Consider the following 26,806-nt stretch of genomic DNA (forward strand, 5'->3'; position numbering starts at 1 on the left):
AATGAATATGGGCAGGGAATGTTGAAACGAGATTACTTTGCAACAACTATCTTGATACAGGTCTACCTAATGTACATGAGTTCGTCTTCAAGTGGGAAGACATCAGTTTCTTTGAGAAGATAACTCTTGATCTCGTCCTGCGGCCATTTAAAGTCCAAAGTACCAGTACCTATAAAGTTGGACCCTTTGGGGAACGTCATGGTCACGCTTTCCAGGCTCTCAAAACCACGTATAGTCCTCAATGCATCATGAACGCTACCTTGCAAAAACCAAGGACATGGTAACTTGAAGTCACGAACGGTTGAACGATGCTTATTGACCACGTCTCTCAACTCATCGATGTTCATGGGCTGATATTGTAACCATAGTGTTTCCAGCCGTGGCCAGGACTTATCCAGAGGCAGAATCTCACTCAAAGACACAGTTGGCATTGCGCGGTTAGGATATTCCACAAAGTAGATATCCAGAAACTCGAGCTCCGGCGCGCTAAAAAATGGCTTTGTGATAGAGCAAAGTGCCATCATTTCATGTCGAGGATTCTCGTGAAGGTCATGAGGACGAGAGAAAAAGTCGAAACGGAACGTCAAGCCTGAAGCTCGGGAAACCAACCGCTTCATGTTTTCCTGCTGTGCCGACGACATTGTCAACAGTCGCATGTCGGGTGGTGGCTTAAGCGAGATCCTGATGTGCTTTGGCCTGACTCCTTGATTGCCAAGCTGAGAGCATAATTCCCCCAGCATCTCTAAAGGGGGAATTGTCGAAATGCCGTGGTAGTGTGTACCATTTGTTTTGAAAGAGCCGCACCAACCAGACGGGCGTATTGCGCTGTCAAAATGTTGTAATATATTTCGATCATACCCAGTGTCGGCGAAATCCTCTACCGTCAGGTGAAGGGCTCCGAGCTTGGTCAGTTTTGTTTCTCTTATAATCATCTTTTGCCCATGAACGTCGTCCATATTCAGTGACTTAAGATCTGGGAGAGAAGACACAGCATGTACTAGGCGATCGATATGTGCATTGTCCTTTCGCAGGCTCTCTTGGTCATCGAATCTGGCCTTGTAAATGTCGTATGTCTTGAGGAACAATCTTTGGATTGGTGTCGGAGGGGTTGTGAGGTCTTCTCCTCCAATTAATTGCTGGACGTCAGAGCTTCTGCCCCAAGCAATCTGTCCTAACCATCGAAACAACTCGCGTGAAATGCCGTAACGTCTCTTGTACGAACTTCCTCGTTCCATAGTTTCCCAGTGTCGTAAAAGCCTCGCATTGGCTTCTTCCATGTAACGCTGTTTGTCGTTGGCCAATTCGGCCTCGTAGAATGATAACAATATGTGGACTTTCTGAACGCCTTTACTGAATATGGGATGTGCGCAGATGGACTCGAAGCGTGCAAAGGACTCTGAGCTGAGACGGACTGAGACCTCGGTGATTAGAAACTTCGAGGCGGCATCTCTGAAACGTTGTGATACTAAGCGGCTTTGCGCAATTGACTCTTGTCCATTCTTAGAATCATCGCGGACAAAGGAGCAGATCTTGGTCAACAATTCGATAGGAATAGTGTTGATGTTTGTGGTTGATGACATGATTGAGGGTGTTTCAATATGGAGGAAGATAAAAGATAGCAAGACGTCAAGAATGAATTAGTCTTTTGAAATCATGGCCACTCTATATCAAGTGTCTACCTGTAAGCTGTAGCCTTGATACTGTGGATGAACCACGTCACAGCATCGCAGTAGGATCAAGACGCGTGGGAACATCATCCAATAAGACAACTTGACCCCGCTTCGCATCGAGATATGTGTTACGATTTGGGGCTGTGCAGAGCATTCTGAGTGGCTGTGAATATTGACTCACTTCACCGAGAATCAGGATGTGGCTGTGAAAGATGTAATGATGGATCTGCAGGGATGGGATAGGCTGGTTGAATAAGCACAGTCAACTGTTCGACTTCTATAGATGTACCTACCCTAGATACATAAATATACTATACACAAGACTCCAAGGTCGTTTTATAATGATATCTTATGCTCTGAGTGCATACACTACGCTTCAAAAATTATATATCTTCTCCTGTATTTCCCATCTCTCAAGCAATCTCTACATCTATCAATTAAGCGATATCCATAAAAACATTATCAATATTAGCATGGTGTTATGAGATTCTCCTTGCAACTCTACAAGCATTCAATGTAATCGCAATGTCCTTCCCAGCGACCTGTCCTTCCCCTTCAGGCTTTTCTCTTGTGTGTACCTTGGCATAAAACTCAGTGTAAAGAGCCTCCTCGTGATCAAAGTCATTCAGATGAACAATAAACTTGACTTCCAAATGACTCTGGCAATTCCCACATTTCTCAACATTCCATCGACTGAGAATTGGTTTGGTCTCGAGAAGACGGTCTGGCATGCCCTCCCCAGTCTTGGCCCAGACGGACACGACGAAAGAACCAGAGATCTTGGCGCGATTGATCCCGCTGATCTTTAACTTTGGTGCATCTACAAATCTTTGGGTCGAGCCCACGAGATTTATGTGAGGCGCTCCCGGATCTGCATAGGTATACTCTAGTTTCGAAATATTTATCACATCCTGGGAGTGTTAGCTGTGGTTCGTACATAGCTTTCGTGCACATACATTTGAAGTCATATCTCGCTCCTGTCCAGTAGTTTGATCCTTTATCTTGAACGGAGCAAGCGGATAGTCCATAGTGAAATTCGCAATTGCCTTGCCGCGTTTTATAAGTTGAGTCCCGGGATAACCCTTCATTATGTCGAGAGTTTCTGTCTTATTGTGCCGTCTTTGCCACTTCCAGAATATGTAATCAATGAAACAATGATGAAAGAAAAAGAGAGGGTCAAAAGCCGCCGTATCATTCTCTCCCATGTCCCCGTTCGCAAAAGCATAAACGTTGTGGTTCTTGTCGCCAGGAACATCAAATCCCCCGACAGCAAGGTGAACAGCGTTATGTGGCTGCTCGATAGGAATGACAGGAGCAACTGTTGGTTTTCCCCTGTTCTCCTCGTTGTATCTGTCAGCCGACGTTGCATTCGAAAATACTGTGTAATTGGGTGCTTCGAGACAATTGACGTAATTGTCCTTTTCACCAGCTGAAATCCATTTCTCGTTATGGGTCTGGAATTTTTGTTCATGTAACCATCGAATAACATTCTGATTGAGAATATTTGTCACCTCGTCCGGCGTCTTTCCTTCCAAGGCAGTGTTGTGAATTTTGGTCCTGTCCGCAAATTTGTCACTGACCAAACCGGAGTATGGGTACCGGACTGTCTGATATCCTTCCGGCTTGGTGTCTTTGCTAGTCTTCTTGTCGTCTATATCCACGATGGCTTTCTGGAGTTTGTACGAGCAGAGAGGGTTTGGAATTGATGATCCGTCTTGAAATGTGTACTCTCTGTCGGTAAACAAACGAGGAATGCCCTCTTCTTTCGTCTGATTAGAAGCCTCGTCCCAGTATGGAAGAGCCAGGTTTTTACAGCCAGGTGCAGTTCGTAAAGATTCTTCTAGTCGAAGGAGATAGGCACGATGCCAGGTTGGGAAGAGGACGACACCGTGATAACAATATTGAGGCTCAGGTAAGCCATGGTATCCGGCAATAGTGAAATACGAATTCTCGTCATCTGGTGGTAGTTCCATGATATGTTTGAAGGCACGGATAACAGTGTCGCGCTCTTCGTCAGAGAGCTTGCGAACATCTTTGCGCACTTTGGAGTCAGTCATGGCTGATTACAGCAATATGGTGTGAAGAACAATGGGGAGTATTAATCACTAATGAGGTTTATAGGAAGACCGGCAAAAGATATGATATGAAGATGATGTCAATACAGGACGTGGCAATGACGGAAAGATGCCGTTGGGTGAGCTGAAAAGTCTAAACTCAATTGCGACTATCATTCCAGGTTTCTGTCATGGGCTAACGGATCGGCGGTGAGAATTTAGATAACTAATGCAGCGCTTTGAACTTTGCTGATGTAGATCAACAGACCGTAAACCTAAAGCATGTGCGATGTCTCAGAATAGAGGATACTCAGCTGGCTTAGTTGGTCTCTCCCGGCCAGCCAACGAGTAGGTGTCTTAGACAGCTCGACAAATACGGTTGCGGGTAACCAAGCACAAATACACTACTTGTCATTGGCCATTTGACTTTTCAATCGTCAATTGATAACCGGATTTCACACAAAGAAACTGATTGGATTAGTATTACTGTTTTATCAATTGATAAGGGAGTCTGAACTTAATGAGGAAATGTCCAACGCGCATTCGCCAAATCCCGACATATGAGACATCTCAACTTTTGATTCGAGTGTCTCTACTTCCTCTTTTCACAATTCGGCCTGTTTACAAGTGGGATTGGCAGTTCGGTGAGAGATGGGAAAAAGACTCGGATATCTAGTTTCTAATCTATCTATGGCAATAGCATGTATAGTCTGAGTGTTTTCTCATCGCTCCCGCATGAATAATCTTGTGAGTCACCCCATCCCGCTCTTCATCATGAACATACCCTTGTAGGTCAAGAACAATTTCCCAGTACCTTCTCGCCTTGGCCGTCCCGTGTTGGAGGGCCATAACGTACATAGTAGGCGCTATCTTTAGAGCCAGTGTCTCGATCTCACTGGTTCGATCGATCCATACCTCATCCAATTTCCTATCTGTAACGACTTCCAGGCTGTGGCCTGCCCAATTGCCCCTCCATATTGGCCAAACGTAGTCGGTTCCTGGTCTGTGGTTGAAAACGTTGATCATTGCATACATCATGTCATCTATATTGCTGCCCACATATCGTTCAAGCTCTTTCCATGACCACGGAACTGCTTTATCATCGCCTTTCCAGGTGATCAACCAGATTAGGAGCATGTCTAGCGTGAGCCAACTGTTCCCGACATGAGAGACTGTCTCTTCGCCTTCATCTGTGACAACTTTCTCCATTCGGATGTACTCGTTGTTAGTGACGTTGCGTAGCAGCCACTGGCTTCCCTCTTGAATTGTCATTGTGGGAAGACAAGATCTCATACTCTCGTGAAGGTGGCCCGGGATATCAGCCGTCGCAATCACGTTATCGAAAGACTTGATGTAGTCGCACGGGAATGGAGCTTGATGGGATCGTAGTATGAAGTTGTCAAATAAGATTGTAGCTTGAGTGACTTGACGTGTTTCAGGTTCGGAAACCTCCTCCTCTTGCTGCTCTTCCTCCTCCGTTTCTTCCGGCCTTGCATTTGGGTACATATCGTAGCCATATGGAGGGAGGGTTTTGAGCCATGAGCTTGCATGCATGATTGGAGTTCGAGCAAATGAATATGTGTTCGTCCATATCAGGTCTCTATTTTGTGCCCACTTGATAAAAGTGCCCCAGAGATATCTTGAGCATAAACCCAAAGCGACGGTGTCATCAGGCTGTGAGCATTCAAAGATGTATCCTAGCATCTCAAACGGAAGTCCTTCTAGTCGACCTTGAGGCTGTGAGCTTCCTGGTGGAACTGGAACTGGGACTGATGACGGATTCATATTGATTCCCTCCAGTGGCTTGTGAAATAGCCTAAAGGCATCAAAGCTTCGATACTCCATACAGAAGATGGCTGGGCTCATACGGGAAGAATGAACCCGAGAATGAGTTTTAGACGAGCCGTCTAACTTTTGTAGGGGAACAAGGCAATAAAGTTCTGCCTCAAGGTGTCGTGGTGTGCATTCAGACGTCTGCGGGTATAGGGTCCCGATGCTCTGTCTGTGTGCCATGTTGGAAAGTAAGATGTTTGATAAACTGGGAATGGAAGAGCTGATGGTCAAAGAATACAGGACGATGGACAAAGATATGAGATGATGTTATGTCTAGAAAGAGGCGGGGAAGCTGTGCTTACGCGTTGTTTTGTTGGTTTTATATAACCAACATGCAGCATGCATGACACGTGATTGTATGATTTGTCCATACATATCTTGTCCAGTTGCATAAAGCGAGTTATGAGAATGCAATATTCATTATAGATTTCGTGGGAAACACAGTCCAGTTATTATCCCATTGTAGAACAAGAAACCAAGCCCGTTAGAAAGTAACCTTTAATCACCTGTCAGTTAAAGTAAGTGCCCACACTAGACTCGTGAACGAAATGAACCCTTGCTGGGTTTAATCCGGAAATCGATAGCGCAGTTCCAGGTGTTCTAGCGCGGCGCGATGGTCAATAGTCTTCCAATAGTGCGCTGACAAGTTCTTGGCATTGCCCATTTCCAGCTGAAAATTAGGGGTTGATGAAGATTTCATATTTGGGTTGAGAGCGCAATGTTATTTTTTTTTTCAGTTTCGTTTCCTTCACATTCCTTTTTGTTTTTGGTTACCAGACCTACCTCAGTCACTCATTAAGATGGTTCAACTCAATATCATCGCAGGCTCTCTCGGCCTTTTCGTTCTTGGAGTTGGCGCTGGACCATGCCGTCCCACTGATACGACTACCACCACACTCGCTATAACCGAGACAGCCACTGCCACAACCGATTTGATCACCACGACCGCAACCGAAACAACTGCCTCCGTCACAACAACCAGTGCTGCTACGGAAGGAGAACCAGCTTGCAGTATCGAGAGCCCACAATATGGCGGCGGTGGTGGTGAATACGAGGTTTACTGCGACAGCTTTGCCGGCGGTACTACACCAATTGGGAGCTTCTACTTTTCCGATTCCCTCTCCCAATGCCTGGATCGATGCGACGAGACGCCTAGTTGTGTGGGTGTCAATTACATCACTACCCGTGTACCTTATTATTGTACTATCTGGTCTTCCGCTGGGACATTTGGTCAACAGAAGGGTGTCATTTTGGCGAAGCGTGTTACAACGCGACCGGAACCTGCTATTACTGCGCCATAATGAGGAGGGAGGATCAGGTGATTTGTCCTGCAGCTTATCGCGGTTGTAGTCTAGATCGGTCCGGGAGAACCATGTCATCCGGACCTGGCCTATGTAAAGAAATACCTCACTTACCCTGTATTGTTATATCTATTGAGATACAGCGCACGCATGTAATCCAGATTAATTATATAAATTGAGTCTTTGAATTCGGACCTGCTTAAACTTGATGTTGCATATTACCCAGATAGAAACCCATTGACTTTATTCAAAGCATCTCTGAGATAGAACGGCACTCATCAATTATAGACATATTTGGCACTTTTGTAGCTTCGTTGTCCATTTTGTATTTCATTTTCCCAAAATCTGCTGTATATGTAATCAGGGTTGTAGGTAAATAGATGATCAAAATACAAGTTGGTTCATTTGAACTGACTATTGTGGATAGACATATGATCTTGCTTTTTATCTGTGTGTATTAAACCTGAAAATGCTCCATCATCTCATCAAGAGGCCATCCCTCGCCTGTGCTTCCTTTGACACTCTATGTGCTGGTTTGCTTCTCTGTCACCTCCAAAGTGTCCTGCTTCTTCTCATCTTCAACAACTTCTACAGGCTCCTCCGTGTTATCACCCATTCCATCCCCGTGTTTCTTCATTGTCTTTCTGTCGACCTGTGAAATGTCAGTAAGTGATATCTTGAAGGGTGGTAAATGAGAACTTACATAAACAACGAGCCACATGTAGCAAAACATGACACCGCAACCGCCGAGAAGAGCAATAGAACCCTTCTTCCAGTATGGTGCATCAGCAGCACTGTAGAAGATAATACCCCAGAAAGTCCACATGGACATGGAACCAATATTCATGCAGTAAAGCGTAATACTTCGCAGAGCATCATCACCAGTTCGCTGCAAGATAATGTTCGCCCAACCAAAAATGAGCGGGTTCACCATGTAAGCAGAGCCAGCAAGGTAGAATGCAAACATTGTTGCGCCCATAGACAGGTTCTTGACGAGAAGCATGGATCCCACAACGATCTGAAGGATAACACAGGCGATGGCCATTGGTGCTCGCTGTCCGGTAGCATCCATGTACCATGCGGCAACCATGTTTGCCAAGATGCCGACTGCTTGGACACCGAGAGGATAAGTGTTGATTTGAACTTGGGAGAACTTGTCATTGTAGTACTTCAGCCAGAGGAGGAAGCTGTTTTGGAAAGGGAACCCTTCGGTACTGGCGCAGACGGGAGACCAGAAAAAGAGAATCCAGCTAGTGCCTGAATTAGTGCTATCCAACAAGCGACAACGAAGTCAAAGTAACTCACAACATGGGTGTCAGGAAGACTCTCTTGAGGAGGGACATGGGCATGATGTTGTGGCCTCCCTCGGCGATTTTAGGAACTCTTGAAAGTGCAAGCTTTCGTTCCGTCTCGGACAGATAGCTAGCTTGAGTATTTTCAGGCGTGTCAGGGAAATAAAGGAAGCCAAAGACGGCAATGGGAAGAGTAATGATGCCATCTGAGAATGTTAGCCAAAGCCTCTGGGATCCATCGCATTTCTACTTACCGATGATGAAAACCCACTGCCAACCTTGTAGTCCAGCCATTCCCCTCATACCCTTGTGAATAGCCGTCATCATCACACCAGCAAACATGGTACCAATCTGTCCAGACACGCCAAACAGGGCAGTTCGCTTCTGGATTTCTTCAGGCTTGTACCACGCTCCGATGATGTACATGGCACCAGAGTATGTGCTGGCTTCAGCGAGACCAAGGAAGAATCGGATGACGCATAGTTGGGTGACATTGGTGACAGCAGCACTCAGCATCTGTTTTACATGAGCTTAATGTATCATAATGTGATGTGAAGCAGATCAACTTACAGTCATGGCGGCCCAGAAAACAACCATCGAAGGTAGCCAGATACGAGGCTTGACTCTTTGGATGATGATACCGTTAGGGAGTTGACCGATGGCCATTCTGGGAGAGGTTAGAGTCAATCTGATGATTGCGGGGTCAACCATACCCAGCAGTAGTCACAGAAAGAACATTGTTGTAGTCATGGCCACTCATGTTGAGCGACTCACGAAGACCAGCAACCTGTCCTGTTAGTCAGAAGACGACTATGAGCTTCATGAGGACATACATAGGCATTTGCAAAGGCAGAACGGTCTGTATGGCTGGTTAGTCGAGAAGGCTTAAGCTGCGAGTTAAGAGTGACATACCGAGGAAGTTGAAGAAGTAACTGAAACAGCAGTAGGTCTACAAAATATGTCAGTACACGAATGAACAAGTTTCGTCAAGGTCACGGACAAGAATGAAGAAATCTACAACACAAGGTCAGCGACGTCAATCAGCAAAGTTGTCACATATCTGCGCACCTAATTTCCTGACAAGCTTCCTCTCCTCCTTTGATGTGGCCTCACCACCGAGGAAGAACTCTGCATCAGTTAGTCTGTGTCTTGCCTATTGTTCAAGCTTCTACTTACGACGCGCGCTGGCAGCGAATCCAACTTTTGCACCCATCTTGAATGTCGCGATTACACGTGTGAATGCAAGCAAGAGTTTGATCTGGAGTTATCAATCAGGAAATGCCAAGTTTATCAATCATCTCCCATTCCAGATAAGATTATCAGATCCAGGGAAAAGGTTTTCCGCCCTAGCTTGATATAGCCTAGCATCCTGTAAAGACTGCCGAGACTAAATTTGGGGGCAGAACGGCGTAGTACTTCCTGATGCAGTATAGCAGTGGACCCTTTCACTGGCACAAACTCTACTTTAAGTCAAGACCGTAAAGCGTTGCAGCCGAGTGGGATTTAAGTTACGGATTAAGATTTGCTATGCCGTAAGAGTGTGGATGGATCGGCCGACTTGAGGACTCTATTGGGACGCGATGGAGTAATGGAATGGGTCCGTGAGGGGGTGTTCCAGGCGCTCGGTTCCAAGCGATGGGACTTTTCGGTTAGAAAGTAGCATTGTTTCTCGTGAGGGATTAAATTACAAGGAGTTTTTGACGAGGATGGAAGTCATCCCGACTATTGGACAGGGAGCATGATGTTGTACAGGATTATCAGATGGAGCTATGGATGGGATAGCCGAGTCAGGAGGCTACAAAAGATAATCAGGCCAAGACGTAAGATTCCGAGAGTAGAAATTGACCTACTGATTTCGTCGCTTTGACTCCCAACAGTCAATTCCTCGGATAACACCAGGCCCGGATCAGATAAAACATCCAACCGAGATTGGGCATTGCCGAGTCTGGATTTCTTGGCTTGGACTGCATATTAGATTCTGTCTCACGGAGATAACACGGAGTCTCAATCATGTAATGTGCAACAGATACTGGAAATGTTATTCAAAAAGTCCAGATGCCTTCTTAAAATCCTCTAGCCAAGCTATATTATCAGCTGGTGTTTGGTTCCATACATCATGACTATCATGGATCTGTTAGCGAAAATACTCCAGTAAAAACTGATGCTCACATACCTGTCATACTCAATCCATCGCGCTTGGTATTGCAATTCTTCATCTGTTGGAACGTGGCTTGTTGGGTTCAAGGGTGATATCGTACGAGCGACGTATCGGGTAAGATCTCGCGTGAGGCCCCTGTACAAGTTTCCGTCGTTCAGTGAGAACACCTTTTGATTGGAAGGGACTGGACTCGATCCGCATGCGGCGTAACCGAGGGTATTGATTCCCGCCTCTTCGGATAGAACTTGCTGCAAAATATCCAGATCTGGTAGGGTGCTGGACTCCAACAGAGTTTCTCCATGTTCAGCTCCTCCACTATCCAGTTGGGACCTAGTTTCACTCTCAAGAATGGGTAACCCTGTGCGTAACCTAAATGGCACTAGCCACTGAGTCGAACCATTGATCAAAGCGATAAGAAGATTCGTAAACATAGGTGAGGCATGACTCATATGACCAACAATCGAGCATGCCTCCTTCTGCAACTCATGATTCCCAATCTCAAGATTTAATAGCTTCAACATGTCAACGTACTGTCTCAGTGAACTCTCGAGGTTACAATCCTCGAAAATGTCTTTTTTGCTGTGTATTCTCAACTCGGTAAACCTCGATCTCGCCGCGCTTTTCATGGGCGTCATACGAGCTTTGGCAGTAATGTGCTCTGTACTCATTATCAGGTCGCGTAGCCAGGAGGACGCTACTTGCGGGGCTAAATGGGAGGAAATCTCGGCACCAAAGATGACTGAACATGCTTCAACATGAAGGATCTCATCACTTGGTATGGTATGATTTGCGTCGACGTAGTTTGAGTAGAAGTAATCAAGTTCTAGCTGAAGAAGTTCAAAGGCACTGGTTGAGCTATATGGTGCGCCTTGCGATGTTGTAAAAGGTAAAGGGGAATTTCGTTCATAGTCAATAAGGTCTGTGATAGAGTTAGCAATATGTATGTGCCTCAAGAACGCGCAGCACATACACGGAGGCATAGAATTCTCAACCATGTCAAGCGTCAGACCATCGAACCCCCAATTGCCCTTCCAATCAGCCATCGTCATGCCGTCTTTAAAATGCTCAGCCAAATGGTTGGCCCTCTCAGACCAAGTCGTCATGTTAGCATCGCAGAAGCCACATCGTGAAATGATATCTTCGAGCTTAAATCTCCAATCTTCCATCGGCCATTTTCTGAATTCTAATCCATGTACGAGTCGAAGATGCTGTATCAGATGGTCTTTTCTGTAGAATGTTCGTTCACTTCTTTCCCTCCTATAGCAGAGATCATGATTATGCGTCTCGAAATGAGCAACGTCCGGGTTCAAAGCGCCACAGTAGACGCACATTGCTTCAGACGAATCGTTGAGACATGTAGGACCAGTAGGTGTGCATTCCCATTGTTCAAGTGAGAGGTGCTGTGTTTTCTCGTGGCGTGTCCAGGTGTGTTTGAGTTTAAATGACTCGGTGCAGAATGTGCACTGATAACGATGAACGGCTTGATTTAGCTGCCCGGTACCATATCCTCTGCCACGTGGCCGAGCCCGTCTTCGTTTTTTGTTGGCCTTTCGAAGTGACTCCAGAGACCTATCGGATCCATGTGTGCGAGCAGAGGCGTGTGAGCTACGACTCGAGTCAGATGTTTCAGCGCTCGTAGCCCAGCTTCCAGTTACAGATGACGCATTCCTGTGCTGTATATAGATGTCTTCTGTTGGAAATCGCGAGACACTAGAAACAGCCCTCGCAATAGCATCCATACCCGAAGGTTCATCCTCTGGCGGAGAGTTTCTCCAACGTTCAAAAGGACTTTGCTGAAAGGCTGGCGTTGGCGGTCTTTGGAGGGGAATATCTCTCGGAATCGCTTCCGATGACCCAGAACTGTAATCTGTTGTGTCTGGTCGTTCAAACTTTTTTCTCCGACGGGCGTTGGCAAACCAGTTCAGGACTTGCTGTTTGCTCAAACCTGTTTGCCTGATGATAGATTCGACTTCTGCGATAGTGGGATAGGGATGATGTGTATGATTTGAGAGCCATTTGTTGAGGACGCGGACGGATGCTAACGAGAGACGTTTGCCTGGTCTTTGAGGAACGGGCGTAGCGGTCTTCTGGTCGGTGAGAACACCATTGAAATGCTCAGAAGCTTGATTCGGGTTACTGGCATGATTCTGACCGACTCCATCCAGAGTTTGGGCTGCGTTTAGTTGTTGAGGATCGATGGTGTCATTGTCTGGATTCCACAAGTCTGATATGTCATCTTCCTCTGCGTCTCCGGGCTGACAGAAGAAATTTTCCACGTTGGTGTATTCTTCCAGTGACATTTTGCGTTCAAGGCTTTCACAAAACTTGTTCTTGCTTGGAATGTTATGATGAAGTGAGATTGACATAAAGAATTGACGGTTCACTCTATCGACCCACCTTTTGCTTGTCATCTTCAACCCTTCACAAAGACACATGACCAATGATATCTCGACTTTGTAGACGCACCAAGCTTCATCAGGACTAGTTGACCGGACATGTCTAAATAAATTCGGTCACTATTTTTGTCTGTCAGCGGACTAATATCTATCTAGACTAGAGTAGTCTCTAATGTGACGAATTGAATCAATGCAATGACTCTCATGGTCCGGAAGCGAAGATGCCGACTACCATTGCTATAGATCCTGTAAGAAAAGTAACACGGAAGTATTCCATATCGGTTAAACGACCGGAGAAAATTCCTAGAAAGAAGTAAAGGAATATTTGTGTTGAACCAATCTATGAGACGGTCGATGCGGCCTCGTCAAATTCTTGGACAAAGTGACTTTGTAGTGCACCGAAAGAGTTTAGGAAGCCGGACGTGTTCATCACGCCAAACTGTGCATACAGAACAACTTAACAATTAGACACTGTTTCATAAGGTAGCGAATCGAATGTACTTACTGAGTATACTCGTCTGCCAACTTGTGACTTGTTCCACCTTGGACGCCTATTCATCCGTCCCACATGTAATTGGAACATTGACTTGGGCATGACTTTTGTTGCTGTGGTCGTCCGATCGAGGCATGTTGATTACTTTCAATACAAAATAGAACCTTCTCTGAAACTGTTTAGTAAGGAATATGAATGGGATGTTTCTTTTCTGTAATCTGAGGTAGAATTTAAAGGATTTTGTACTGATCATGGTGGGTCTTGTCAACCACAGGGTGCAACCAACACCTTGTCCATTACAGCTCGTCACAGTTCACAAGGTAGAATTACTCGATATCAGATAAAGCTGGCTTACAGGGCTTACGTCAGTACTCTAACCTTTCATAAATTGATTGATATGGGTCTTCCTCGAAGTTTAATATGAACTCGATAGATGCAGCCTCGTCACGAAAAGTAGGGCTCTTAGAGCAACCTTGATCTCACACAAATACAAAAGCACTGCTATGTAGCCCAGTTATCCTTGCCCAGTTATCCTTCCTTTAACACAAAGACACCAAACACAAAAAGACCAAGCATAACCTTTCATTAATAGTAAAATTGAAACACTAGTCCTCAATGTTCATGGTAGTTCTCTTCCATGGGACAATAGTCCGCCAGGCAGTGAGGGGTACTCATTTTAGTGAATGATACAGGGGCTTGATGCGATGTGTAGTGAGTTTTCAGTGAAAGAGTTCCATTAGACGTCTATAATATGAGGATTACCACTACTTCAATGCAACGCAATGCAACGCTATGCAACGCTATGCAACGCTGATCATACGATATTCCAGCATATACAGCATCATCACGCTCTTTCATTTCTGACTTTTAGGATTTCTTCATTTCCTCATAGTCTCCTTTTCTTCTGGGTATAGATTCGCAAAAAAAAAAAGAAAGAAAACCCTCCAAACTCCCGCTAGACAACAATCAGTTCAAAATTCGTCGCCCATATCTCAACATCCACATAATCAAGGTTCACCTCGGCGAACAGATCTTTCAGATGCGTGGCAAGAAGTTGAAGTTGAGCTTCCGTCCACCTAGCAAGTGCAGTGGATTGTGAAACAAGTACCATCAGCTTGACATTTGTTTTGTTTTCTTTGTTCTCTTCGTTCTCTCTCTTCTCTTCGTTCTCTCCGCTCTTTTCCTTCTTGATCCCGCACATCTCGATGGATACATGGGGTATGTTTCGGAAGAGATTGTAAACCTTGTCTCGTATGCCTGTGTTGTCTTCCAATTCATTGAAAGGGTAACGGCCCACGGCTACGAGGTCGCTGAGGTTGCCGTTCCAAGGCTTGGAGTTGAGGTTTGATCGGGCAAGCAGCTTTGCGTGGACTGTTGCCATTTCCTCTGTGCTGTTTGCCGGTTTGATCTTCTTTGAAGGGTGGGTGATGTAGTACTTCCAGATAGGGTTGTTTGAGCAGGGAGTTTCTCTGGTCTTCCCGGTTGTTTTTTCGATGTTACTTCCATCTGGAGAAACATCCATGCTCTCATCGTCTGGTGACGTTGAAGTGCTTGGGATCGGACAGGATACGCTTCTAGAATTTTCCTCGTTAGCTGTGCAATGTGTAGTTGGTGTTACTAACTCATTGGCCTTGGGCTTCCTGTCATCAGGAACAATGATTTGTTTGACAGTTTCCGGATTTTCTTTTGCGCAGTGTGGGGGATTGCGCCGTCGATGTTTAGAGATTGACCGTATTGGCAAAGAATACTTACATTGGGAAATGTTCTTGTTGACACCACTTGACCCGGGGCTAGGCTTGATTCGCTCAAGCTTGCTCAGAGCCTCCCTGATTTTGTCCACCTTGAGTTCCGTTCTCTCCAGAGTTTGATAGGCTAGTCTGGACACTTTCCACGGATCAGACGAAGGAGACATCGAACCAGCGGATTGGGGAGACTGCATAACAGTGTCATTCGTGAGTCCCGTTTCTCCAGTGTCGCCGTAGGCCTGATACCCAGAAGTACAATTGTTGTGCTCTGGTATAATTGGAACTTCGTTGAACCCATTTGCAGCGATAGGAGCCCATTGAAAATCCTGCTGCATGTAATCTTTCCAGGCAGGGTGTCGCATCTCATAGTACAGAGACTGATTATAATGCTGCATGTATGTGTTATACAGAGCCTGGCGATATTGCACTAGGTGTTCGGGGGTAAACCAAGTTGGGGGAATGGTGTTGTCAAAAAGAGAGATGTTCAAGGATGGTTGATAACATCCATTAGAGAGGGGTTGGGGGATAGCTGTCCTCATTTGATCAGCAAATCCAGGGGCAGTAGCAGACATCTGTACCCCCGTCCGATCTGTCATTGCATCGTTGGGACCCGAGCCTGCCCAATTTGCAGGATTATTCATCGGGTCCCCAGAAGATTGATCATCCTCTGAAGATGGATCATCCTGTGAAGATGGATCATCCTGTGAAGATGAAGGCGGATCTTGCCGGTGCTGACCAGTGTTTGCAATACTGGTTCGCCGAGGTGGAAGTTTTTCTGAGGGCATTCCGAGCGAAAGACTTTGGTGTTTTGGATCCCAAAAGGCTTCCTGGAAGAGGAGCTGGTCCTGTTCCTGAGAGTTGTTCATGGTATTTGGCAAAGACAGTTTGAAGATGTGGGCAAAGGGGTTTATCTTGGATGGTGAAAATAAAAGAGGAAGAGAGTAATGAAGAAAGGGGTTGAATGCTTCCTTTTTTATAGTTGACGCAGCCATGGAGGTGCTGGCTCCAAAAAAAAATTAAAGTTTGGTGTTGTTTCCACTATAAAACCATAAGCTATGGGATTAAGGACACTGCCTAGTGATAACAAACTCAAGCATGAGCAAAACATCACAAGATTCCAGTCATGATGGGTCGCATTGGCGGCCATAGAACCTCTATGAAGAATGTAAGGAAACGAAAGAAAAACGTCAACAGATGTAGTCTACGTACATACGCTGAATTGTTGTGGCTAGAATCGATGTTAGAAACGAGGACAAGGGCGCAAAGCTAGGTAAATCAACCGAGGTCTGGGTTTTCGTTGGTCAAATATTCCGTATGCCGTGTTGGTGGAAGAAGAAGGGCGATTTTCTGGCCAAGTAATTTACTTCACCGTGGGTTGGTTAACCGCATATGTAAGCCTCATAATGGAGACGGGGAAAAACTGTAGTCATATAACAAGCTTCAGAAAAAAAGGCAGCAAACACGGGAGACGAAAGATTGATAAAAATTGACCAATCAAATATCACACACTACCATTGTTTCCCCCATAATAACCCTTATCGTTGAACTCTATAGCTGAAGCTTAAGAATACGGAGCCTGGAAAGAAATCTTGGTTATCACAAAGTTTAATATTGGCCTTCTTTTCTTCTACGTGAGTCGTTTGTCATATAATTTATAGCGCACAATACATCTCGTTAGAAAGTATGACGGGTCGGCCCAGTGATATATGGTTGTTATGCTCAAAGTCTACTGTCTTGGAATATGTCATTTACCATGAAAAATAACACAAAGTTGCAGAAACTCATCAAAGTAAACAAACAAACGAAACTTTATTCTTATACAAGAAAAAGACACATCCCTCGGCATACCATTTTTTCTTCCTTTAGCATCACCAAAGCACGGTTCAATACATCACATGTTCAAACTTATTGCATTTTCCGGAGAGATATAAATTAATATGATACGTGTCCAAATCCAAGCCGAAGTTTCCTGCAAGTCTAATCATGCCAACGCAATTCCAGTCAAATCTCCCAACTCCGCAAACAAGACAGTTTTTGTCTTCGTCTTCAGATCGACCGCGTAAACACCGCCCGACAAATCCGTTACATATACTGTCGAAGCCTTCTTATCCAATGCGAGTCCGATCGTCTCATGCAATCTCCTGGCTAGAATCTCCCGATCGGAAGCATCAGCCTTGGGAGTTCCACCGACAAAGGCGCGATTGAGGGAGTTGCCCTTGGGCGGGTCTCCACGGTCCGTCCAGTATAATGTTTGGGTGTCCTCGTCGATCTCGAGGTCGATGGGTTCGGGGAGGTTGATGAATACAACTTGGACTTCTGATGGGTTGTCGATCTTGGCGCGGAAGATGCGACCTTGACTACCCTTGGGGTTCCCCTTTTGGGACCAGTAAAAGTATCCGTTTGTCTCGTCGACGGTAATACCTACACACCATCGAGACATATCCTTCTGGTCTTCTGCTGTTGAACCAGTGGAAACAAGAACCTCAATATCAGATCCATCAAGGTTACAGCGCATGACCTTCATGCCTTCTCTATCGCACCAATAAAGTTTTCTACTCTTGGTCGCGATAGTCAGCTGCTTTGGGGTATGGACTCCAATGGTATCTGACGCGACGATGGTTGTTCTCTCGGAGCCGTCTAGTCGCGAACGTTCAATAGAGCCATCATTGGACTTGAAGGTAGGACCCATGTTTGTCCAATACATCCAGCCGTTGTTATGGTCGATAGCGATACCATCGGGCATCGTAGAGATGTTGTCGAATATTGTGCAAAGGTCTGAGCCATCTGTGTTGCATGACAGAATGCGACCTTTGTTGGGATTGGGGAAGTTGATGAGGTCTGTATCAAGAATGTATAAACGGGGGAGACTAAGAGAGCCCATGATGATAGATGTGATGTTATTGACGATATAAACGTGGCGTAAAATTGATAAGATATGGGAGAATGAGAAGTGGTGTTACCGATTAAGAACGTAGTGTAGTTATTGCGGTGGTTGACTGACAGGAGGATGATGTATTTACAGCATTCCCAATTTAAGCGAAGCCCCTGTATTTAGTATGACCCAACATGGCAAAATTCTAGAATATTTCATTATATCGGAGAACAAGTGGATTAGCACTAAAGCCGTCCTTCGCGTGAACTTCGTGCTCCGAACGATCCGAGATTTTTCTAATGCCGGAGCTACCGTAAGATTTGGACTCGGAAAATGTGGAGACTGCGGTATCCATTCCGGCTTCAGTGCGGAAAGTGACGCAATGATATGGGAACTAAAACTCTGATCGAGGTACAGGGTAAGTTTGAAGAGAGGCCGAATGGCTGATATTATCCCTCGGTGGCATTGGAGAACGAGTAGGAGTTGGGGGAACTGTAGAACGACCCATCAGATCGAACTATAGCATTTGAAAGTGAAGTCATGGAAGACAAGACATGTCTCGTGTCAAACATTGATAGGCATTCACCTGATGACTCAAAATCTAATATCACTGCCGTGATAGTTTCGTGCAAAGCATGTAACGATTCCACCATCCAGCTTTGTCACAACTGATAAGCTTCAAAGAATGAGCCTTTGGGGCTTTGTGTATCACAATCACATGGTAATATCACAAGACAAAGAGATGACCAGGACAAGCTCAAGATTCATTAAATTATGTGATAATTCGCAAAATGTATCTAATTATGTCGCCCCCAACCAAAAGTCTTACAATCATGAGCTGTCCTCTTTGACACCTTGAGCATACCCATCCCAATCTTTCCTAACATTCAACAATCTAACAAGCTCCTCATCCCTTTGCTTCACCAAATCCCCATACCCCCTTTCGTCAATGGCCCTTCTCGTACCATCAATCCACTTGCCCTTTAACATCTCATCAACGATCGGATTCTCGGGCGCGTACCACGTCTGAAGCGGCCCCAGCAAGTGATCCGCAAAATGCTCAATTCCACCCTCTCCACCTCCAAGATGGAATAGAGTGCTGGGTCCCATGACACCCCATCGTAGACCGGGCCCGTACGATACAGCGTCGTCAATGTCTTGAACATCGCAGACGTCTTGTTGTAGGATATGGAACACTTCGCGCATGACGGCTGCTTGTATACGATTGGCGACGTGACCGGGAACTTCCTTCTTCAAATGAATAGGTTGTTTACCCATGTCCTCGTAGAACTTCATCGTGCGTTGGATGATTACGGGTGATGTTTGTATACCGCCGACGACTTCAACGAGAGGGATGAGATGAGGTGGATTGAACGGGTGTCCAACAACACATCTTTGCGGCACCGCAGCAGCAGTCATACCCTCTTGAATAGAAGAGCAAGTCAAACCACTAGAACTAGTCGCGATGATAACTTCACTTCCAAGCATCTCTCCCATGTCTTGGAAAAGCTTGCGCTTAAATTCAATACGTTCAGGACCATTCTCCTGGACGAAATCGGCGTTTTGTAACGCTTCGCTCATGGTGGTTGTGAAGACGACATCTTCAGGTTTGGCCTTGTTGTTCTTGACCAAGCCAATGGATGAGAGCACGGGAAGAGCGTCGCGGATAAAGTTGCGGAGATATGTCTCTGAGGCAGGGTTGATGTCAAAGGCTTGTACTTTGAGGCCTTGGGCGAGGAATAGGGCTGACCATGAAGCGCCAATTGCGCCACAGCCGATGATGGCGACTGTATTGATTGACATTGTGTAGATAAGATGGATTAAATGATGTGATGAGCAAGACTTGACAATAACAGACTTGATCCAGATGTAATGATATTTATCTAATCTTCAGACATGGCAACAAAAATCCATTATCTCTTTCTATCTAACCCTATTAATTCCGTAAACATTCACCATCGCGCTTTCGGCATTGAGTCTCTTTAGCTTGGTTCATGCGCCGGTACTTCCAACGCCATGACATCGAAAGTATCGGCTCAGAAGCCGAAAAGTCTAAACCAAGTTTTTTTTCCCACGTTGGAAAAAGGCGTTGATCAATTACGTTTTTCGTTTACCGCCCTTTCATTCATCCTTTTCTAGAAAAATTCTAAAAGATTGGGGGTCTCTCCACTCTGACGTTGAAGATCTGATGGAATTGTTTCCGCGTTTTGAGCCTCATGTTGCATGCATTGAGAAGCCGCGTGTAATTATCTCCACATGTACCGTTTGAATGTCCACATTGGATCCGCTCGCGCTCGCGTTTTGAGATTACCGACTTGCTTGTTTTTTCGGATTGATCCGTTGAAGATGATGCAGATGCCGATGAGATTGAGAAGTTGTGGATAGAATTTTCAAGGCGATACATTGATAGTTTTAAGTTGCGTAAAGACACTCCATCTATCAGAGTCTGTAGTATCAACATATAATACATTCTAATACCCCTTTCGTCTCAACTTATTGTATCAACACATTCTCTTCCTTCTCCATCAATACCTCATCCCTTTTCCTCCATATCTACATCATGTCTCAGGACTCAAGAATTCCCGATATCTACGGTCCAGGTACCCACACCGACCGCACCTTCAACCCCGTCCCAGAAGACACAGAACGTATCTTCCGCCTCATCGCCTCTCAAACTCCCGGCTTTACCCAAGATGAACAAATCCTTTCAAAGGTCAAGTTCGAGGGCGAGTCATTCCCTGTGATTCCCGGCCCCATCAAGGCCGTCTCTGTCGCTGCCTCTCTACACGCCATGGCTGGTGTTTTGGCCGATGAGATCCTAACCATCCGCGGTGCCGAAGACAGGCAGCGACAAATTACCGTCAATACAACACAAGCTGGCCTTTGGTTCGGCAACATCGCTACTGCTTACGTCGACAAGAAAGACGCCCTCTCACTAGCCAAGTCTGGAGAGCTCAAGAAGCTTTTGCCAAACTGGGAGCAAGGCTGGGTTGACACGCCGCTCAAGTACCGCACTACAGGTCTCTATCCTACTTCTGATCCTGAAGTGTGGTACTCACTTCACGGCTCGATGAAGGCTGAGCCCGTCCTCAAGTCGATCGGCGTTGACCCTTCTGAGCCCATCTCGTCCAACGAGGAGGCAGCTGCTCACATCGCCAAGTTCACAAGCAAGCTTTCCCCAGAGAAGCTTGAGCTTACCAACCTTCTCAATGGCAACTGCGGTAGTATCTGCTTCACTCCCAAGCAATGGAACGAGAGTGAGATGGGCAAGTCACTTGCTGCGCACCCTCTCATCAACGTGAAGCAACAGCACCAAGCTATCCCTACACCCCCCGTCGCCTTCCCTCCTCTTGACCCATCCGACCAACGTCCTCTTGCTGGAGTCAAGGTCGTCGAGATGACCCGAGTCATCGCCGGTCCTCAAATCGGTGCCATTCTATCTTCCTTTGGCGCTGACGTTATTCGCGTCAACCCACCTCATCTTCCCGATATCAATATTATGCAACTCACCCTCAACGCCGGCAAGCGTACCGTCGCCATTGATCTGCGCAAGCCCGAGGAAGCAGCTCTCATCAAGTCCCTCATTGCCGAGGCAGATGTCTTCATCCAGGGCTTCCGTATGAACAAGATGCCCAAGTACGGTCTTGGTTTGAATGATATTCTCAAGATGGCTGGTGAGCGTGGTCGTGGTATCGTGCATGTTTCGGAGAACTGCTACGGTCCTGATGGATACTACGCTGAGCGACCCGGTTGGCAACAGATTGCTGACGCAGCTGCTGGTTCGGCCTATGTCACTGGCAAGTCCCTCAAGCTGCCTAACAATGAAGTTGTCCTACCTTCTTTGCCTGTCAGTGACATGACCACCGGTGCTCTTGGCGCCGTCGGTACTCTTCTTGCCCTTCGCGACCGTGCCACCAAGGGTGGAAGCTATGCTGTCCATGCCTCCCTGGTTGCCGTCAACAGTTACGCTCTCCGCCCTGACGTTGGCCTGTACTCTCCCGAGACCGTCGCTGAGTGCGCCGAGCGCTTCCAATGGGCCGAGATGCGTGGTTCACACCACGTCCTGGATCTCTTGCTGACTGTCTGGGACGGCTGGAAGCGAGTCTTGGGAAGCACTCTTGCGGAGGATAGTGGGTTTTACCAGAGCTTTGAGAACAGCGCTTTCGATGGCAAGAAGCTTAGCATTCTTAAGCCTGTTGTGAGATTGAGCGATGAGAAGAGCACACCTCAGTGGAAGACTCCCAGTGTGCCTTATGCATATGAAAAGGCAGAGGGTATCAAGTTTCTATAGATAGACATCCAGCATATAGACCAGCGATTGAGATTTACTCCTAGACATAGATTCAATTAATTCATTCGATTTGATGATGAGAATTTTCGTTGCAGTGATTGTGGCGAGTTACGGTGTCGATGATACAACAAATCCAACTCTAACTGTACCCAAAATTAGTTTGTAATGACGTGCCTGAGATTGGTAAGATGCGCTAAAATTTAGTGCTTCTTCCACTAAAATTGTGTGCGGCAACAGATGTAGCTTCTGCGCTAAGTGTTAAGTTATGAGGCGTGGTCCATTTCTTTACTTGTCTTCATCAGGTGGTTCATGCAACATCCGTTTAGCGATAAGCTGCTATGAGTCACTGCCGGTTTCACTGATTATTATCCTACACAATGCGACTGAGTCGATAAAACTACAATATGCAACCTTCAGTACTCTGTGATGGCCGTTACAACACGACCGACAACTACTAGGTCGCATTTTTAGATCTCTACAGCTACCTAGAACCTTCACCTGTCAATTATTTAGAGTCGAGCGAAATGGAGGAGACCAATAACGCTACAACGGAAACATCAAGACTGACAAGAGTTGCTTACATCCGCACCATCCTAGACAAAAAGACTACCGAAGAACTTACCGAAAATGACAGGTTCAATCTAAACTCATGGCTCTGTACGTGGGTTGGGCAAAACGTCCCTTGGGATCCATGGGGTAGTGGCCGCAAAAACCGTACAAAACCTCCACCAGACCTTCTTCATCGCTACATTCTCGGATACTCTACCGGTGCAGATTCTTATATCCTGGATTGGCTTCTTAGAAATTCTGAACCAAAGTACGCCAGGTTGTCTCGGTCTGACTTTACGGTCTATCTTTCTGCTACTCAGATGAATGACCCAAACAACAAAGACCTTCTCCAACGATTTGCATCAACGAATGTGACAATCAAGAAAATCACAAATCCATCGGAGTAGTACCCATCAGATGATATATGCGACTCGGCCATGCTCGCGGAAAGTGATTATATCATAGACCAAACTCTCCAATCCGGTCCCAACAGCTGGTTATCAACAGACGCTCTCTACCGCGACTCCCTCCGCCACGGCCATCCCCAACGCTACAAAACAGAAGAACATAGTAACTTCTACTACCAAAACAGACTAAGGAACAAAATGGGTCACACACTGACATCGTGTCAATACCCGCATGGCAAATCTGTGCAATGGAAGCAGTACCATGAAAAACAATGGAGGGACTATGAGTGCCCGTCTTGTGGCCAGCGCTGCAAGAGGAGTAAAGGTTGTAAGAATACAGGTGAAGATTGGGCTTCTGATAGGAATAAGCGCAAGGATGCTTGGATGGATGGGTTGGATTTATCGGCGGCTAGACCACCTGGTTTTGAGAAGTACTGGATGAGATTGAGTGTGAATGATGTGGTTTATTACTGTGGTGATAGTTTCAGGAAATGGAATTGGAGATCTGTTGATACTTTCTCAGGGGAATGGAAACGAGATTGATTCCCAATGGTTGTATTTATGGTTTCAAAAATAAGAGTCTGCTTTTTTCATTTACATATTTTACTATATCTACCAACAGAGTGGGCTAACACGATTTCTACTTAAATCTCGTGCTGTCCACAACCCAAATGTCGAAGACCCATAGCCTCAAGCTCATCGATCATACCCAGGTCAGGTCCAACGCTGCGCTGTTGGAGGTTCTGGAGAGTGGCGTCGGTGATTTTGGTCTTGGGGATCAATTTGGTGCCTCGTTCGTCGAGTGTAGCAAGGATGTGTGCAGCAGCCTAATGATTGTTAGCGATTCGCCCGACAGATCTTTAAGCGTATGACTTACCTTGGCGTTGACGGTGAGAGTCTTGGAGTCGGGATTGTCAATGGTATCGCAGGCTTGATGGTAGCAAGGATCTTGCGCAACAGCAGTACCCTATTCGTCATGTCAGTAACAAGCCATCAGACCACTATGTCAGCTTACAGTATGTAAGAACCCAAAAGGCTTGTTCAAATTCTGCCAGAAAGAAGCATAGTCACTTCCGTTGGTGAGCACCGCAGGAGTAACTTCAATACCCTTGCTTGTGAAGTAATCAACAAAGATCTTCTCCGTCACTTCGGATCCCTTGGGAGCCTTGGATCCGTGAGAGCTACCGTCGGTATCAGCGACACCGAAGAAACCCTTGGCGACCATGTCGAAGTTGAGATAGACGAGAAGATCGTTGACGTCCTTGGTGGCCAGGTTGGATGTGTAGAACTTGCTTCCCAGAAGGCCGTTCTCCTCGGCTCCCCACCAGGCGAAACGGATCTTGTTCTTGGTCTTGTACTTGGAAAGAGCGAGGAAGAGCTCAAGGATCAGAGAAGAACCGGAACCTGGGAATGTTAGCTTGAATGAGTATATACGAGAAGGGTCGACGTACCGTCATCGTTAATACCAGGGCCAGCTTGAACACTGTCAAGATGAGCACCCAGCTGTTAGATGGTTAGTTACATGTACTTTCGGCTGGGAGAAGTAGACAAACCATGATAACGTTGCGGGGATCGCCACCAGTAGTCTCAGCAATGACATTCTGTGTGATCCTCTCCTCGATAGTCTGCGACTGCTGGAAGTACGCCTCAACCTTTTCACCAGCCTCAATTCTCTCCTTCAGCTTCAAACCATCAGCAAGGTTGATGAAACCCGCGGGAACGTGCTTCTCGGGGTTTGGCGCACTGAGTGAACCAGCAGTGACATTAGTCGACAAGTCATGGTAAATGATGACCGCAGAAGCACCCGCTGCAGCAGCAGGGATGACTCTTCCGGCAAGAGTTCCACCAGTAGGACATCTAAATCGCTGCACCAAGACAATCTTGCCCTTGACGTCAAGGTTATCGTATGAAGAAGCGTCGCAGCCAGCAGCGCCTTCCGGGCCTAGCGCAATCTCTGCGGTGATTCCCTCTTCGGAAGTAGAAGGGGAGTAGGTCAGGCCATAAACGTAGATGGACTTGTCGTCGACTTTGAGGTCAATTGAGTCGACGTAGGCAAAGAGTGCGGGGAAGTTCTGTTTCCAGACCTTGGCATTCTTGACCTTGGAGGCGCGCTTGTAGATGTAATCGACCGAGGCATCATAACCTGCAAGTCCAAAAGCTCGGTTACCACCGTTGGCGAATGCGATGTCGTTTAGAGCTTCGAGATTGGATATGAGACTATTGATTGTGAGCTTTGGTGGGAAAGATGAGCAGTGACATGGTGAACTTACTTCTTAGTCTTGATGTCGGCTTGGAACTTCTTGGAGTCGAGCTTCTTACCCTTGGCCAGAGCATGACCAGGAGCCAGCGACAGCAAAGTCGCGAGGGTAGTGCTAAACTTCATTTTGAGGAATTGCCCTTGAATTGACGTGAAGGAGTGGATAACCGATCATTTTCTGGATGGGAGGTATTGTCTCAATTTATACTGAAATGCAGATCGGATAACGTGACGACATGATTTACAATCGCCATTAGTTTCTGTGCCCAGAAGACACAAGGCCCGGGTATAGTTTCTGTTAGGGAAGGTCGATTCATGCCAAGAAGTGGGCGTGGTGATCGATATGTAGGTACTTTTTTTAAGTTGGGGCTGGGCATGGGTCTTATCGCAGGCGGTGACGATGGTCAGTAGGGGAGTTATTGTTTGAACTCACTGTCCATTGTCGGCCTTGACAACCTGATTCGATATACTTGGTCTTGTCTCAATTGAGGCGAGCAAACAACGATGCCTTTATTGAACCTACAGTCATACTTGAGATTGAGTAGAAAGAAAAACATTTACCGACGAGTTGGACCAACCTCCGATTGAGGTTGCATCGTCAGTGGGTCCTTCTGATAATTGGAGAAAACCCCGCAAAGATTGAGTCTGCCGAGACGATAAACAGATAATGGCGAATTGTTTTTGGCGTTGAGCCAATCTGGCAGGTCCAAAACCCTACAAGGATCAAGAACCATACGAATAAGCTTAACAATCAAAAGTTCTTTGAAAGCACTAGACTGATATAGGAATGAGACAAAAAGAAGGAAAAGCGTATCAAGTTTATGCAAGTGGAGAATTGAAACTGGCGATATGAGGTTAAGCTACTGTGTGTAGCGAATAGCGCGCTATCTTTTAGTGCAGCAGCATATAATTTAATAAGAATTATTTGCTTATATATTATCTAGATTAATAGTTATGTCTACTTGAGTAAAGAATATAGTTAAAGGTATATTGAGTATACATAGCAAAAGCATAGTGCAGTGGAGTGATAAAAGAAAGGACGCTCACCGTATCGTGTGTATGCTCTATCATCTCATGATGAGCGATAAGATGGGTCATCTATTTACAGGCCTGATGATTTACGAAGGCCTTGATGCTTGGGGAGTCCAAAACTCGGATGGAAATCCATGTACTTCCTCTGAAATTATTAATCTTTGCAAAGAGCTGGTTTTTATTGATAACAACAATTAAGCTATTCTCCCACAATCTGCGCTGCCTATAGGAAGCCTTTGTACCCCATGCGGACCTAGTTACTATAGACCCCAGGTAAGATCTCCGATGGAGTGGATGATTAGATTGGGAGGTGGGCAGACATCACTATCATGAAGGGATAGGTAGAGAGGTTGCAGTTCTGGAATTTGAATCTAAATTATTACAACACGCTATGTAACCATCAAAACACCAAATATACAAATCCACCTGCTTATCCCAAACCTCACACGCACAGAC

General features: G+C 46.0%; 11 protein-coding genes across 11 annotated transcripts; 3 read left to right on the plus strand and 8 right to left on the minus strand.

Moving 5' to 3' along the window:
- Positions 1-62: 62 nt before the first annotated feature.
- Positions 63-1,580, minus strand: FPOAC1_007383 (uncharacterized protein; the record flags this gene model as incomplete). Its single annotated transcript, XM_044851851.1, has 1 exon — positions 63-1,580. The coding sequence occupies one exon, from the start codon at positions 1,578-1,580 to the stop codon at positions 63-65; it is 1,518 nt and encodes a 505-aa protein (XP_044704521.1).
- A 503-nt stretch (positions 1,581-2,083) lies between these two features.
- On the minus strand, positions 2,084-3,727 carry FPOAC1_007384 (uncharacterized protein; the record flags this gene model as incomplete). The annotated part of the gene is made up of 3 exons (XM_044851852.1): positions 2,084-2,100; positions 2,176-2,581; positions 2,627-3,727. The coding sequence occupies 3 exons, from the start codon at positions 3,725-3,727 to the stop codon at positions 2,084-2,086; spliced, it is 1,524 nt and encodes a 507-aa protein (XP_044704522.1).
- A 681-nt stretch (positions 3,728-4,408) lies between these two features.
- FPOAC1_007385 (uncharacterized protein) lies at positions 4,409-5,509 on the minus strand (the record flags this gene model as incomplete). Its single annotated transcript, XM_044851853.1, has 1 exon — positions 4,409-5,509. The coding sequence occupies one exon, from the start codon at positions 5,507-5,509 to the stop codon at positions 4,409-4,411; it is 1,101 nt and encodes a 366-aa protein (XP_044704523.1).
- Positions 5,510-6,357: 848 nt separating this feature from the next.
- On the plus strand, positions 6,358-6,858 carry FPOAC1_007386 (uncharacterized protein; the record flags this gene model as incomplete). The annotated part of the gene is made up of 1 exon (XM_044851854.1): positions 6,358-6,858. The coding sequence occupies one exon, from the start codon at positions 6,358-6,360 to the stop codon at positions 6,856-6,858; it is 501 nt and encodes a 166-aa protein (XP_044704524.1).
- Positions 6,859-7,381: 523 nt separating this feature from the next.
- On the minus strand, positions 7,382-9,363 carry FPOAC1_007387 (uncharacterized protein; the record flags this gene model as incomplete). Its single annotated transcript, XM_044851855.1, has 11 exons — positions 7,382-7,510; positions 7,562-8,108; positions 8,164-8,356; positions 8,405-8,666; positions 8,721-8,817; positions 8,864-8,937; positions 8,984-9,009; positions 9,063-9,099; positions 9,151-9,164; positions 9,219-9,278; positions 9,327-9,363. 11 exons carry the CDS (start codon positions 9,361-9,363, stop codon positions 7,382-7,384), a joined length of 1,476 nt encoding a protein of 491 aa, XP_044704525.1.
- An 825-nt stretch (positions 9,364-10,188) lies between these two features.
- Positions 10,189-12,608, minus strand: FPOAC1_007388 (uncharacterized protein; the record flags this gene model as incomplete). The annotated part of the gene is made up of 3 exons (XM_044851856.1): positions 10,189-10,270; positions 10,324-11,227; positions 11,279-12,608. 3 exons carry the CDS (start codon positions 12,606-12,608, stop codon positions 10,189-10,191), a joined length of 2,316 nt encoding a protein of 771 aa, XP_044704526.1.
- A 1,544-nt stretch (positions 12,609-14,152) lies between these two features.
- Positions 14,153-17,823, minus strand: FPOAC1_007389 (uncharacterized protein; the record flags this gene model as incomplete). Its single annotated transcript, XM_044851857.1, has 4 exons — positions 14,153-14,790; positions 14,950-15,853; positions 16,156-16,170; positions 16,999-17,823. 4 exons carry the CDS (start codon positions 17,821-17,823, stop codon positions 14,153-14,155), a joined length of 2,382 nt encoding a protein of 793 aa, XP_044704527.1.
- An 822-nt stretch (positions 17,824-18,645) lies between these two features.
- FPOAC1_007390 (uncharacterized protein) lies at positions 18,646-19,617 on the minus strand (the record flags this gene model as incomplete). The annotated part of the gene is made up of 1 exon (XM_044851858.1): positions 18,646-19,617. One exon carries the CDS (start codon positions 19,615-19,617, stop codon positions 18,646-18,648), a length of 972 nt encoding a protein of 323 aa, XP_044704528.1.
- A 757-nt stretch (positions 19,618-20,374) lies between these two features.
- FPOAC1_007391 (uncharacterized protein) lies at positions 20,375-22,105 on the plus strand (the record flags this gene model as incomplete). Its single annotated transcript, XM_044851859.1, has 1 exon — positions 20,375-22,105. The coding sequence occupies one exon, from the start codon at positions 20,375-20,377 to the stop codon at positions 22,103-22,105; it is 1,731 nt and encodes a 576-aa protein (XP_044704529.1).
- Positions 22,106-22,629: 524 nt separating this feature from the next.
- Positions 22,630-23,061, plus strand: FPOAC1_007392 (uncharacterized protein; the record flags this gene model as incomplete). The annotated part of the gene is made up of 1 exon (XM_044851860.1): positions 22,630-23,061. One exon carries the CDS (start codon positions 22,630-22,632, stop codon positions 23,059-23,061), a length of 432 nt encoding a protein of 143 aa, XP_044704530.1.
- Positions 23,062-23,705: 644 nt separating this feature from the next.
- FPOAC1_007393 (uncharacterized protein) lies at positions 23,706-25,444 on the minus strand (the record flags this gene model as incomplete). The annotated part of the gene is made up of 6 exons (XM_044851861.1): positions 23,706-23,888; positions 23,939-24,028; positions 24,077-24,465; positions 24,513-24,564; positions 24,615-25,278; positions 25,332-25,444. 6 exons carry the CDS (start codon positions 25,442-25,444, stop codon positions 23,706-23,708), a joined length of 1,491 nt encoding a protein of 496 aa, XP_044704531.1.
- Between the last annotated feature and the right edge of the window lie 1,362 nt (positions 25,445-26,806).

The sequence above is a fragment of the Fusarium poae genome, chromosome 3 (assembly GCF_019609905.1).
Source record: "Fusarium poae strain DAOMC 252244 chromosome 3, whole genome shotgun sequence".
Classification (NCBI taxonomy): domain Eukaryota; kingdom Fungi; phylum Ascomycota; class Sordariomycetes; order Hypocreales; family Nectriaceae; genus Fusarium; species Fusarium poae.